The sequence below is a fragment of the Talpa occidentalis genome, unplaced genomic scaffold (assembly GCF_014898055.3).
Source record: "Talpa occidentalis isolate TD23 unplaced genomic scaffold, MPIMG_talOcc4v2.1 talOcc4.7, whole genome shotgun sequence".
NCBI classification, from domain to species: domain Eukaryota; kingdom Metazoa; phylum Chordata; class Mammalia; order Eulipotyphla; family Talpidae; genus Talpa; species Talpa occidentalis.
In genome coordinates this window covers 124140080-124152805 of record NW_023605083.1, presented here as the reverse complement: position 1 = coordinate 124152805, position 12726 = coordinate 124140080, and the positions used below count along the sequence as shown (strand labels likewise).

The 12726-nt window shown below is 49.6% G+C and overlaps 1 protein-coding gene across 2 annotated transcripts in view; it reads left to right on the top strand.

Moving 5' to 3' along the window:
* Positions 1-12726, top strand: part of MARCHF10 (membrane associated ring-CH-type finger 10) — a 73008-nt gene that overhangs the window by 2931 nt on the left and 57351 nt on the right. The window contains exons 2-3 of one of the 2 annotated variants that reach the window (XM_037492661.2): positions 2490-2596; positions 11682-11801. In XM_037492661.2, coding sequence (XP_037348558.1) covers positions 2507-2596; positions 11682-11801 — 210 coding nt within the window. In that variant the 5' untranslated portion in view covers positions 2490-2506. Of the gene's footprint in view, positions 1-2489; positions 2597-11681; positions 11802-12726 lie in introns of those variants that run through there. The other variant, XM_037492660.2, reaches the window with a different exon arrangement.

Here is a 12726-nt window from a genome sequence, read left to right as displayed (position 1 = left end):
GCCATCTGTCCTATTCCAGGTAGTGTCTGCTGAGCAGAGACCAGGGTCCAGGCTGAAACTGCACATGGCAAGCTGGTGGCTCCTGCAAAAACACCCCTCCTCACCAGGGGTTTCACTGTCAAAGCCCCAGCCCCGCCAGACTTCAGGGTGTGGAGTATCAAAATTTCTACTTTCCACTGTTGTGTTGGCTATGAGCCCTGGCTCTGGCTTGGAGGTTGCTCCTCATTGTTCCTCTTAATAGTGGAGCTACCCATTGGACTATGGAGTCAGATCAGATGCCAGCTCTCAAACATCTGCTTCTCTACTTGAGAAAAAATAATCCCTGAGAGACCAGCACGAAATCTCCCTTTTGCTCAAAGTTGGGTCATGGCAAGTAGGGAGCACCTGACTCTGCCAATATCTATACAACTGAATAAAGCAGAGAGTGGAAGGAGAAGGCACAAGATGTGATTGCCTTGGGCAGGGACATCTTATCCTGCTGTTTCCCTGGAGACTAGAGCAGCACCTGTCACCTGGTCATCATCAAAAAATTCGTGGAAACATTTGAAGCTGCTCTCCTGAAACAGGGTGGGGCCTCTGAGGACCTGAGAGACAAACTCTAGCAGACTCATTATTAACAGTGCCCTTTAATGACTTTGTGAGCTTAAATATCTCGGTCATAAACTCAACTGCACCAATCAAAACCAAACTTCTTGGAAACATTGTCCCTACTCCCTCATCTCTCATTGACGCATCTGCCACAATTGTCTCCTGCCCATAAGTCTGCTAAAAGTGCATCAGGGTTCTCACAACTCCCTTCTCGAAACACCATCTTCTCAGCATCTTTGAAACTGCCTGGTTTCCTCTGGCTTCTGTGTCTTCTCTGCAGTTTCTCTCGGGCCACCTGTTGCTAAATGTTTGTTCCTCAGAGTTTAGTCCTGAGTCGTCCTATGTTCAATGCCCACTTTGCCTTTCCCTCCAGCGGGGCCCAGGTGTTTTCCTCTCTAAACACTCCAGGACCCTCCACCCCACTGCTTACTTGTTGCCTCCACTTTCAGGACCCCAGATACTTCAAACTCCATGCTATTTTCTCCCAAATCTGTTCTTTTTTCTGAGTTTTCTGAAGGGAATGCTCATACCCACCAGCCTACTGCTTGAGCCAATAACCTGGGCAGCATCCTCTACACTCCTCTGTCCTGGTCCCATCCAAATAACCCCTAAGTCCTGGTGATGCGCTCTCCTGGGCATCCATCAAGGTTAAGAGTCTGAGCTCTAGCATGAGATTCTGCAAGTTCAAATCCCAAGTCTTCCACTTATTAACTCTCTAACCTTGAACAGGTTGCTCAAATCCCTCTGTGACTCAAATTCTTCCTCGTCTGCATGCCTCAAAGCACTGTGGTGAAGACTGAGGGAGTTAAGATGTGTAAATGTTCACAACAGCGCCTGGGGCTTGCAAAGGCTCAGAAAATAGTAACTGTGATCTCCTCCTCCTCCTCTCCACTGTTGCTACCCAAATCTGGTCCCATCTTACCTCATCTGGATTGCTGTCATTTATTCCCAAAGCCTTTCCGCTTCTGCTTTTACTCCATCCCTCCCCCATCCATCCTCCATACTACAGACAGCTGGAGGGACTTTGTGACAATGCAAATTTAATCATGGGCTCTCCAGGCAGGAACCTTCTAGTAGGGTTACAAGGCCCTTTGAAACATGACCTTTAAGGAGCCACATGAACAGCCCCTGCTGACGCCGACCCCTTAGCTTCTCTGGTGATATTCTCCCCTCTTTCTGCTCTAACCGCTTTGGGCCACCTGACCCCCATCCTCACCAGCCCTTTTGTGCCCTAAAACTTCTTACCTGCTGCTCTTTCTGTCTAGAATGCTCTCTCTGCCTCTTCTTGCCTCACTCCTTACCAGACCCAGTGTTGTTTCTAAGGAAAACCTTGCCTCCCAAACCAGGTTTTTCTTTCCCATTACAATCCCCGCAAAGAACACACATCACTTCTCCTTAGCATGTATCACAATTAGGGTTTGCTGTTCCACGCCAGTCCCCCACCCTGGCTTGTACGCGACACAAGGGTGGGGCTGAGCCCCATGTTCTTGCTGACTCCCAGACCCCAGACGCTCTGGGGTGCCAGGGCTGGAACAGGAATGCCAACATAAATGAATTGAAACCACCAGGGGCTTACAACTTGGGTCACTGCGAATTTAGCTAGGTGCTTGGGTTGTCTTTTTTGTCACGTTGTAGAGCAGCTTCTGAATCAGGTGTCTCAACCTAACTGTCTGTGAATAAGGAGGCCAGCACCCCACGCCAGATGCTGCTTTTGGGGGAGGGTGGGCGGGCACAGCAACACACGGACACCAAGAGCCCCTTCAGTCTGAAAGGAACATCTGTGCTGCCAAAAGAGGGACATTAGATTAATATGAGAATAAAAGCTCTTCTAAGGGATATTCAAATATGGGAAAGTGACAAAGGATCCTATCATAGCATGTTTATTTATCTTTTATATGCAGGTTGGGGATTAAGAATCATGTTGCACGAAGCAAAGGACAGGCAGAAGTTCGTCAGTGATGTACAATATCTCCGGGACATGCAGCATAAAGTGGACTCTGAATATCAGGTAATTGCAGGACATAGGAATTACCTTCCACCTTTGTGGACAGTTTTATGAGACAATTTAGATAACAGTACCAGTATGATAAGCAGTAACGGTTTTATAAATTCCCAGACCCACCACTCACTAGCTGGGAAAGTCGCTCTACCTCCCTGAGGCTCAGTTTCCTCATCTGCACAGTGTGGGGTTGGTAACAGGGCCCAGTTCCCGATAGCATCACAACACTGAAATGAGAGAGGAGTTTAACACAGACCTGATCAACAAATGACACGGGAGCTTAAATCTGGCAAAGCGACTCTCAAGAAAGGACATTAAGGAGTTAACTGGGTTTCCCTGCCCTGTATACCATCTCTAGCCCTTTTGTTGTCACCAGGCCAGAAGAAAGGTGGTTAGCACATTCTACAGTAAGCTAACTACTGTCACCCTGGTTACAGTGTTTATATGCAAAAACAAAGGCAGGGAATCTGAGGAGCCAGAGGCCAGCACCCAGAGCTGGCATGGGACAAACCTGCCAAACTGGGCTGTGGGATCCTGGGAGCAGTAAGGAAGTGTCACTTAGCCTGCAGGCCTGGCCAGCAGTCAACCCTGGCCGGTCAAGGAGGCCCATCCTCAGCCTCCATGGAGGGCTGAAAAGTACTCCTTCCCCACGCAAAACACGCAACTGCTATCATCATGTTTTTCTCCTTCTTAGCAATTTCAAATATAACCGAACCTCCCAGGTCACCAAGGAAACCAGACCTCGCTCAGGAACCCAATTTCCCTGTATAACACAGCTGAGCTTGGGCTGGAAACGGAGTCAGCAATTTCCTCCTCCTCCCACCACCTGCCAACCCACCCACAAGACTATGAGATGGAAGGAATGTAAAGTAAAGAACGTAAACATCCAACAGGCTGCCCTAGGAGTTCATCCTCTTTACGCAAAGATGCCTCGGCCACCTGGCCCGCAGTTGGAAATGAGTGTTTGAAATTGTCTCCAGGTCAGGCACAGAAGAAAATCACACACCTGTGGGACTCTGAGCCACTGCAGTTTTACTTTTCAATCTCAATTGCTCTTTCAATCTTGTCCTTACCAGTGACAATCCTTACTCAACGCCTACTATGTCCTGAACCAAGTCCCTTCTCTCCCAGGGGTAGTATTTCTAGGCTCAAAAAAACAAACAGCCCACGAGTAAATATGTAAGATGATTTCAGTTACTGATACATATAGTGAAGCAAGTAAAACAAAGGCAACAGGGTGGGGGTGATGCCCCTTTCCCCAGGAAGGGAAGGCCTCTTTAAGGAAAGAACACTTGACAGTGGAGGTAATTCTTGGGAAAGATCCAGCCAGAACATCCTGAGCTGCAGGAAAGCATGTGCAAAGGCCCTGAGGCAGGAACTAAGATGCCCAAGTGTCTGCGGCACTTTGACTAAAGGAGTATGAAAGTGGTAGATAGGGCCAGGTCATCCTAACTCTCTCAGGACAAAGTTTGTTATTTGGAGTTAATTCTTATCACCATGAGAATTAGTGGATGATTTTAAGCAAGGAAGAGCTAAGAGCTGAATTACTGGGTTGTCAGAAAAGTCATGGTGTATTTTTGCTTTGCACCATGACTTTTCCGACAACCCAACACATTTTTTAAAATTTATTTATTTATACAAGAACTGGGGTATAGGCCAGAGGTGTGGGAGGGTGAGAGGATTCATCACAGACAGAGCGGGGAGCAGAACAGGCAGACTGACTGAAATACACTGCTGAAGGGAGCAGCGGGTGAGACAGGAGAGGTCTGCCTCACCATTTGGGTTTCTCCCTGGCCGCCCCGGGGATCGAACCCACACTGCAGAGGCTGCAGACAGCTTCACAGCACTGCGCTCAACCTGCTGTGCCACCAGGGAGGCCCTCCCCAATACATTTTTAAAAGATCACTCTGGCTGTTGTGTCGGGGGAAGGTCTGAAAGGGGCAAGAGAAGCAGCAGAAAAACTAGTAAGGGAGTTATGACAGAAAGCAAGGAGGGAAAATACAGTGCTTGAACCAGGATGGTGGGAGGGGGCATGGGGAGAAGTGCTCCCACCCAGGAGACAGCAGCAGAACAGACATCTTGCTGGTAGATGGGGAGAAGGAGGGAGGAAAAGACAGGTATGAAGGAAGGGACTCACATCACAGGTTTACTGCCCGTCAGCTCCCTCTGTCATTGTCACTATTTTAAACTTTTCTACTTTCTTGTAAACCTCCAATCCCCATACTTTCAACAGAGAACTTCCCTTCTTATATCACACGCACACACACACACACACACACACACACAAAACACGGCTGGGAAGCCACTCGACTCCTCCCCTTCCCTTCCACAGGGACACGTCCGTCTGCAGGGTCAAGTGACTGTGCTGCTAGTCAATCCAGGCCAAGATGTTGGTCCAGGCGCCTCTGTCTCCGGCCCCCTCCACCCACAGGGTGCTCTTCCGGGTCTCTGAAATGTCCCTTTTTCTTACTGGCTCAGCCTACAAACATACTCAGACCTTCCATCTTTTCAACAAAAGAAGAAAGACTTCTGGGGCCCATGTGACCTGTAGGTGCAGCCTCGGCGCCGTCCAGTGTCCAGAGGTCCCCAGTCAACACATTCCTACCCCGCTTTCTCCCCTGCTGCCCCTCCCATAGCCCCCTGCCCGCCTGTCACCTCCCCTGACCCCCTGATACTGGAAGCCCTGTTAGTCTTTGTTTGTGGAAGCGTTATCTCCATGTGAAGTCACTTCTCTTTCCATCCAGAACCAGGGCTACTTGGGCCTTCTGACATCACTCTCCCCTGATTTTCCTCCTGCTCCTCGCACGTACTCCTCCCTGCCTCTCAAATGCTCATCCTCCAGATTGCCATCAGCCCAGTTTTCTGATCATTCACAAGGCCTTTGTGACTCATGCCCTCCTACAGTTCTAGGCATCACTTCAGCACCAAGGACTTGTAATCCCGAATCTTCCAACATGTCGGGATCACACACTCCCAGCCTGTGGGACATTTCTGTCTGGACCGTACCTCAAATTCAGCAAATCTGCAGTGCACGCCCCCCGGCCCTCCGGCCCTCCTCTTCCACATGCCCCCTCTGCAGAGATGGACCTGAGCCTCCCCTGACCCGGTCCTCTGCCCTCTCACCCCCACCCCAGCAGCCACCAAGCCTTGCCCTCCTCTTCCTCCTCCCGCCCCCACTCTGGCTCTGACCTCCGTGGTTTCTCTCGAAGGCTGGGCCCTGCCTCCAGACTGCTCTCCTGTGGCCTCCCCCAAAACACGCATCTAACTCTGCTGGTGGAAGCCTTCCGTCACCCCCCCTCCCTCCAAGAGGGATGCAAGAATCACAGCAAACCCTGCACCCCCTCTCCAGCCAGTTCTTCCCACTGCTTCGCTCCTTGACAAGGGTGGTGACAACCATAGTTTTCCCTGCGCACTAAAGGGAACCTCTGTATCCCATGGCACCCTTTTCTGAAAAACAACTCCATTGAGGTGTCATTTACCTATCATAAAATGCACCTGTTTTGAGCATGAAACTTAAGGCCTTAAGTTAAGTTGAAACTTAACTTTTGAGCATGAGACTTTTAGAAAATCTGCCAAATGGGCAGCCACACCCAGCCTCCCATTTTAGAACATGTCCATCTTTCCAGTGCCAGGGCACCACTGCTTATGACATTGCCTTGAAATCATGAAATCGCCACAGGTGTGACCCTCCCTCCCCCGTCAAACTGGACCACAGCTGTGTAAGGGCCAGGGGTGGGGGTTCTTACTCCTCCATGTTGAACCCAATAGCTTCTTTTTTTTTGAAAAAAGATTTATTTATTCATGCATACAAGAACTGGGGAACAAGCCAGAGGTGTGGGGGGGCGGTGAGAGAATTCACCAGAGACAGAGTGGGGAGCAGAATAGACGGACCCACTGAAATACACTGCTGAGGGGAGCAGCGAGCGAGACAGGAGAGGTCTGCCGGGCCATGGAGGTCGCTTTCTGCCCAGGGATGGAACTCATGCTGCAGAGGCTGCAGATAGCTTCATAGGTTGCGTCTTAATCCCTTGCGCCACCAGGGAGGCCCCCAACAGCTTTTCTTAATGAGAGCCGGTGTCTCCAAACGTGACCACTACTCTGGTCATCAAGTCCTCAATCCCACTGACCTGCCACTATTCCTAAAAGTCACATCCGCCCCCGAGGGCAGTTTCAAAACCCCTCACTGCCAGGTCTGCAAAAACTATATAGGGCTGTGTCCATAATGTTCTGAGTGCTGCTGAAGTAGGTAGGTAGGTAGCCACCCACAGAAATGTCTTCCATGGGAGAAGCATGACTTGTGTTATTTAACCTACTACCCCTTGCCTTGTTCCAGAAAGGATTTAAGATCATAATTTAAGAACCAACTGCCTGACTTTAAGGACCCCTTTATAGTTTGGTCCACGCACCACCCGTCTCTGTTACGGCACTGTTACAGTGGGTTTGACACTGAGTGGACACGGACCCACTGGTCGTCTGTGATCTCGGTCTGCTCCTCCTTGTTGGAACCCCAGCTTCCACTGGCAGGGCAGTGACCTGCTTGGACACGAGGAATTCTGCATTTCAGGGGCCTCAAATGCTACAAGTGATAAGTGGATGGAACGCCCAAGTCATGCACCTGCCACATGCTTCCTCCTGTGCCTAACTTGCCTTGGGTGAGCTGGCTCAGATGGAAGCCCTTCGCCGCCTCCTGTCTACACTCCTCCGGCTGCCTCTCAAAGTCTGCGCGGCATCGGGAGGCACCAAGTCAGCGGCGCCTTCACAGGTCTGCGTCGAGCAGGAGAGGAGGGTTAAACCCACCCTGAGCTATTTTGAGGCTTCTCCTTTCAGTGGCTGGGAGGGACTCTTTTGAGAAAACAAGAGGAAATAAACATCCATTTGGCATATTACATGCTATTTCAGAATCTGGTAACTAGCACATAATTATATGCCCTCTTGGAGTTTGGCTCTATTTCTTCCAGGGTGTTCATGTGCAGACCTGTTTTCCCTTCTTCTGGTCAAGTGTATTTATATCCCGTGAGGCAGCACTGAGCCATTCATGTCCACTGGAAGCCAGAGAGACCGAGGACGGTTCTTGCAGAACCATTTCCCGTCATCCGTCATGCATTCCAATGGGTTCATGTCATGACACTCATCCTGATTCTTTCGAGCGCAGATCAAACATGTTCGCGGACTTGATGGGCGACTATACCAGGGGGCCTGGGAGTGGGGGGTGCACCCAGCAGGCTTGGGGAGTGGAGCTCTGTCTTCCCCATGGGAGTCAGGGGAGGGCTCCTCTGCTCTGCTATCGCCTGAGGTGTGTGTTACTCTACTCCTCACAGCTAAGTGGGAAAATAAACTAGTTCAAGGGGGCTGTCATGGCACACTGTCTTACTGCCTTTGATTTCTTTGTCCTTTTTATTTTCAGTGAGCTAATATTAGTTTACGACACGGTACAGCTTCCACAATTATGTGTTCTGACCACATCCACCACCAAGGGTGCAGTCCCATCCGCTGCCAACCTATTAGCCCCTCGGCGCCTTCCCTTCCCCTCCCGGCCTGTCCCCTCTGGTGACCACCATTCTGTTGTCAGCATCCAGGGGTTTGTTTTGTTTTCTTTACACTCCACAAATGAATGAAATCATAATTCCCCCAAGGTCCATACGTGTTGTCACAAATGGCAGGTCTTTGATGCCTCAACCCCTCAGAATGAATGAACTTTACTCAACAGTGTCACCAGTGATGATCAGGACCCTAAACTCTGGGTCATACACCTTAGATCAAGAGAACCAGCACCAAAAACACCAGCTAGTGTCAGTGGCAGCTTCCAAAATGCTCGGGGAGCTGGTGTAGCAACGACCTTACGGAAGCCATGATGGATCAGGATGGAGGGCTGGGTCACTGTTACGATGGTCTGTAGCCAGAATCAGGAGGCTGGGGAGTATTGCTGTGATTCTTGGCTTCCTAAAGCACCAGGAGCCCAGGTGATGTCCAGAAGGAGGGGATGGATGATTAAAAGACACACTTCTGGTGGATTCAGAAAGCTGCAATGGTGTAGTAAAGGAAAACAGTTTGCAGAAGGACCCACAAGCTAGAGGTCCGCAGCCAGACACCCGGGGGTGAGGGAAGAGCAGGCTTGGAAAGAGACCTCTCCTTCCAGGGCAGAAAGGCCAGCATGACCCTCAGGCCTAGATAGAAGAAAGAGTCTTTCTTCTTTCGTGCCCAAGATCAGTCCCATTGTTTGGCCAAGGCTGACTTGGGAAATAAGAGTAAACCAAGAAATAGGCTTGGGAATAATGGAAAGCCTCGTCATGCTGATGATGCAGATGATGCAGATGATGCTGATGGTGGCCATGAGGATGAGGATGATGATGATGGGCCCCTTTTATGGGACACTCACCAGGAGCCAGTCGCTACAAGTGTCTTGCCAACAGTGCCTCGTGTTCTCCCCACGCTTGCGGAGGACAGACAGAGAACCCACGGAGTCAGCTTGCCCAAGGTCACGATGCTAGAAAGTGGCAGAGCCGGGGTTTGCCGCCTTTACCGATGTTGAGTTACAGTGAGTCACAAAGCCCACGTCACCCCCACAGACCTATCCCCCCACGGGAGTATCTGTACATTCTGTGTCCTGCCCCCACAGTGGGAGCCTCTGCACAGAAGGCAGCCTGACAGACGGCTGTGCTGGAGTCAGAGGCATGGGCTTGGGTGCAGGAGGAAGCCCTGATTCTCCCCGGAAGGAGGAAATAAGAAATTACCCGAACATCCAATTTCAAGACTGCCCGCAGCCAGTTTCGTCACTTGAACAGAAACTTATTTATAGCAGTCTAACTCCAACACGTGAAATTGAGAGGCGAATATCTTAAAAGTGCTGAGGGATGAAGAGGATCACTGGTGCTTCTGAATTACAGAGACTGCTCCCCTCCCCAGCCTGTGGGTTTCACTCCTTGGCCCTGTCACCTGGGCACCCCACATGCATCAACTACAAACAATTCACGTTGACAAATGACACGAATGCTAGTCCTCGCGGGAGCGTGGTTAGGGGTTGCTATTTCTAGGACTGGAGTCTGGACCTGGCTCTGCCCCCGCCTGCCTGCTCTCTCCTCTGCAAAGCTCTCCCTGGGGACGGTGAATGTTTGATTGGCAGAAAAATTGTTCCGCTGTATCAAGATCCAAACTATGTACCTTGTCACTGATCTGCTCCTCTAGCAGAGCAGGGATAAGGAACCAGAGGGAAAAACAATCTTTTTTTCCCAACAGTGCAAATTATTCTATTCTTCCTCCCCTTTTGGTAAAGAAATAGTGAAGCTGCATGCATTCTTGGAAGAACGTTCAAAAAACACTCAGCCCTTAAGAATTCCCTTCTTCCCGCAAAGTCTGCCCCGGTCCCACGTGCATTCCCCGGCCTTGGCTCCTCCACCAGCATTTTCTTTATGTGCCCGTAGTACCAGGAGGTCAGGCTAAGGCAGACATCTGCTCCAGGAAACAGTGCCCCACACCAGGGCTCCCCACAAACAGCTCCAATCCGGAGTCACTGCACGAGGAAGGAGGTTGAAGTTTAGCTAAACTTCACCAGGCGCTCCAGCTGACTCTCCTGGTTTATTATTTTGTGTTTGCTCAATTGCTTCATTATGGTTACTGTTCAGACTTTTTTGGGGGGGAGGGGTGGGGGCCGGGTGCGGCTCTTGTTTATTTATGCAAACAAACCCTGCCCAATATTTATGACGGCTTACCATGGTATGGCATGGTTTTTGCAAACGAGATTAACTGTGGGACAGATGCAAACCAACCAACCGCTCTGCAACCGCTCTGCGTGCAGCCATCTTGGCATACGTCCCCTTTCCAGGCAAAGGTGGATGGGGGTTGGGGGGGAGGCGATGGGGTGGTAAATCTGCATCTCTCTCCTGGGAACCCAGGATTCCGGTGACTGCAGGTAACAGCCCGCCCCCTGCAGATGAGCCCGTGATTCAGTATAAGGCACTCTGTTCCCACTTCTAAGTGGGAAACGTTTTGTTGATATCAGGTCATTTCTATTCCTAACCCCGTACCAGGCTTTCCCCATGGCAAGAAATTCTGACCTGTCTTCTACCTCAAGGAAGGAAATGCATTTTCTAATAGGCGGGGAAAAAATCCAGAGGAATCTTTCCTTTCTCGACCCAGCCAGGAAGAGGGAAATGTCAGGAATAGTTCAGCAGCACCAGGCGTCCACCCCGCCTTGCTGTACCGTCGCAGCGGGTAACTGGTTCTGGCGGGGAAAGGTGAATTCAGCCACTGGATCCCTAGAAATGCCCTGAGAAGTTTTACTATTTTGGACTATTTAAAATATCAGTGCAAGCCCCCATCTCTCACGCTACCCTCGGGAGCGTCCCATCCCAGCACTCGAAGAGAAATATTTTGATACTAGATTTTCTTTACATTTAAATATATATATATAGTTGGTCACTTTATTTCTATTATTTTGTATTTGGGGCTCAATCTTTCCCTCCAAAACAAAAATGCAACTCAACTGACACTGGGCGTTGGATGTCAGGGAGTCAAAAGCTCAGAGATGGTCCTTCCCCTCAGTGTTCTCAGGGCCAGTAGAGGAAACAGGCTCAAAAATCACATGACTCAATATAATGTAGAGGGGGGCAGTGCCTAATCCCAGCAAAGCAGCTAAAGGAGCAATCAGGTCAGCCGGGGTTGAGGAGAAGGGCCACCTGGGTGTTAGCCCAAGAGAACGTCTCGGGAACAGCATTCCAAGTGGGAGGAACAGCCTGGGCTAAAGCTCTCGCGAATGAAAATTCTTACCCTGTGACTAGAGCATAATCCGAGGGAGAGAGCAGAGTGCAGGCGAGTGTGAGGGAGGAGCGGCCAAGGGAAGGAGACCGGGAGGAGATGCAAACACCACATGCGCATCCGTGGGGCATGCACGTGCCAAAATGTCACTTAGGGCACTGGTGACTACAATTTATTTATCGCAAAGAATAAAGTGATTAACGCAATGACAAATATTTTTGACGGGCACTTTGGACTAAGGGATGAATATCCCCACGCATGTCACGTTCCCCAGCAGAAGAAATCGGCATAAAGCCGTCAAAGCCGACGACAGACCTCAGACAAACCTTTTTTTGCTCTCTAGGCTTGCCTGAGAAGACAGGAATGCAGGAAAGACTCCAATGAGAAGAAACACGATCAATTTTGGGGGCAAGAGAACAATCACGAGAGATCCCGGTTTTCGAGCGGGTCATCTTCCAAGCAGGTACTTAGAATCTCTAGGAGCCTTTCTCCTCTTGCTGCTGGCATGCCTGTGTGTGCACGTGTGTGTGTATGTGTGTGCACGTGTGTGTAGGTGCCTCCCAGGCAGGGGCAGGAGCCCATGGCAAGCCAGGAGTTCGCATCCTGGGTAGCGCCCACCTGCTCCTGGCCGTGTGACCTTTTCATCCTCGCTGAAGCTCATTCATTTTTTCTTATCGCCTAATCCTTTGCATCACTCTGTCTAGTTATTACTGTAAGAAAGCAAAATGTAGTAACATCTGCATCATGCAACAGCTAGCGAGGGTTTGGCTATTTTTTTCATCTAGGATCATAAGAAGAATAAAATCAATAGAATAAGCAACACGATGTTGACGAGAACAGAAATTACCATTATTCAAATACTTATGATGTCCCCGCACTGTGTTAGGTACTTGATGTCTATTAGTTTATTTATTTCTCATCAATCTCTCTATATATTTGCCTCATTTTATAAGTGAGAAAACTGAGCCTTAAAAAGGTTAAGAAACATTACCTAAGATTTTATAGCCAGGGTGTGTCTTGGGGCGCTGGGGAGCTCCATTCCAGGCAGCCAGAGAGGGAGCTGTGAACCACTGTGCTGGAGGATCTTATTTTGTGTTTCAGATCTTATCTGCCTAAGAATTTTACTTGTCCTCTGTAAGCACTAAATACCACAAGCTGCATTCGACACTGGTTGTTAGCATGGTGAATTGATTTAAGATGACTAATATGCCTTTCATGAATTCTTAGTTAATATTTTATGCCTGAAATAGACTCTAGAGGATAGGCTCTGTCAGTGGTGTGGATCCCTGAGATAGATCCTGGAGACCCGATATCAATCAAGCTCTCATTGGGATTTCTTCTTTAATCTAAGATGTTCACACTGTGGTTATTTAATGTTCAAAGGACAC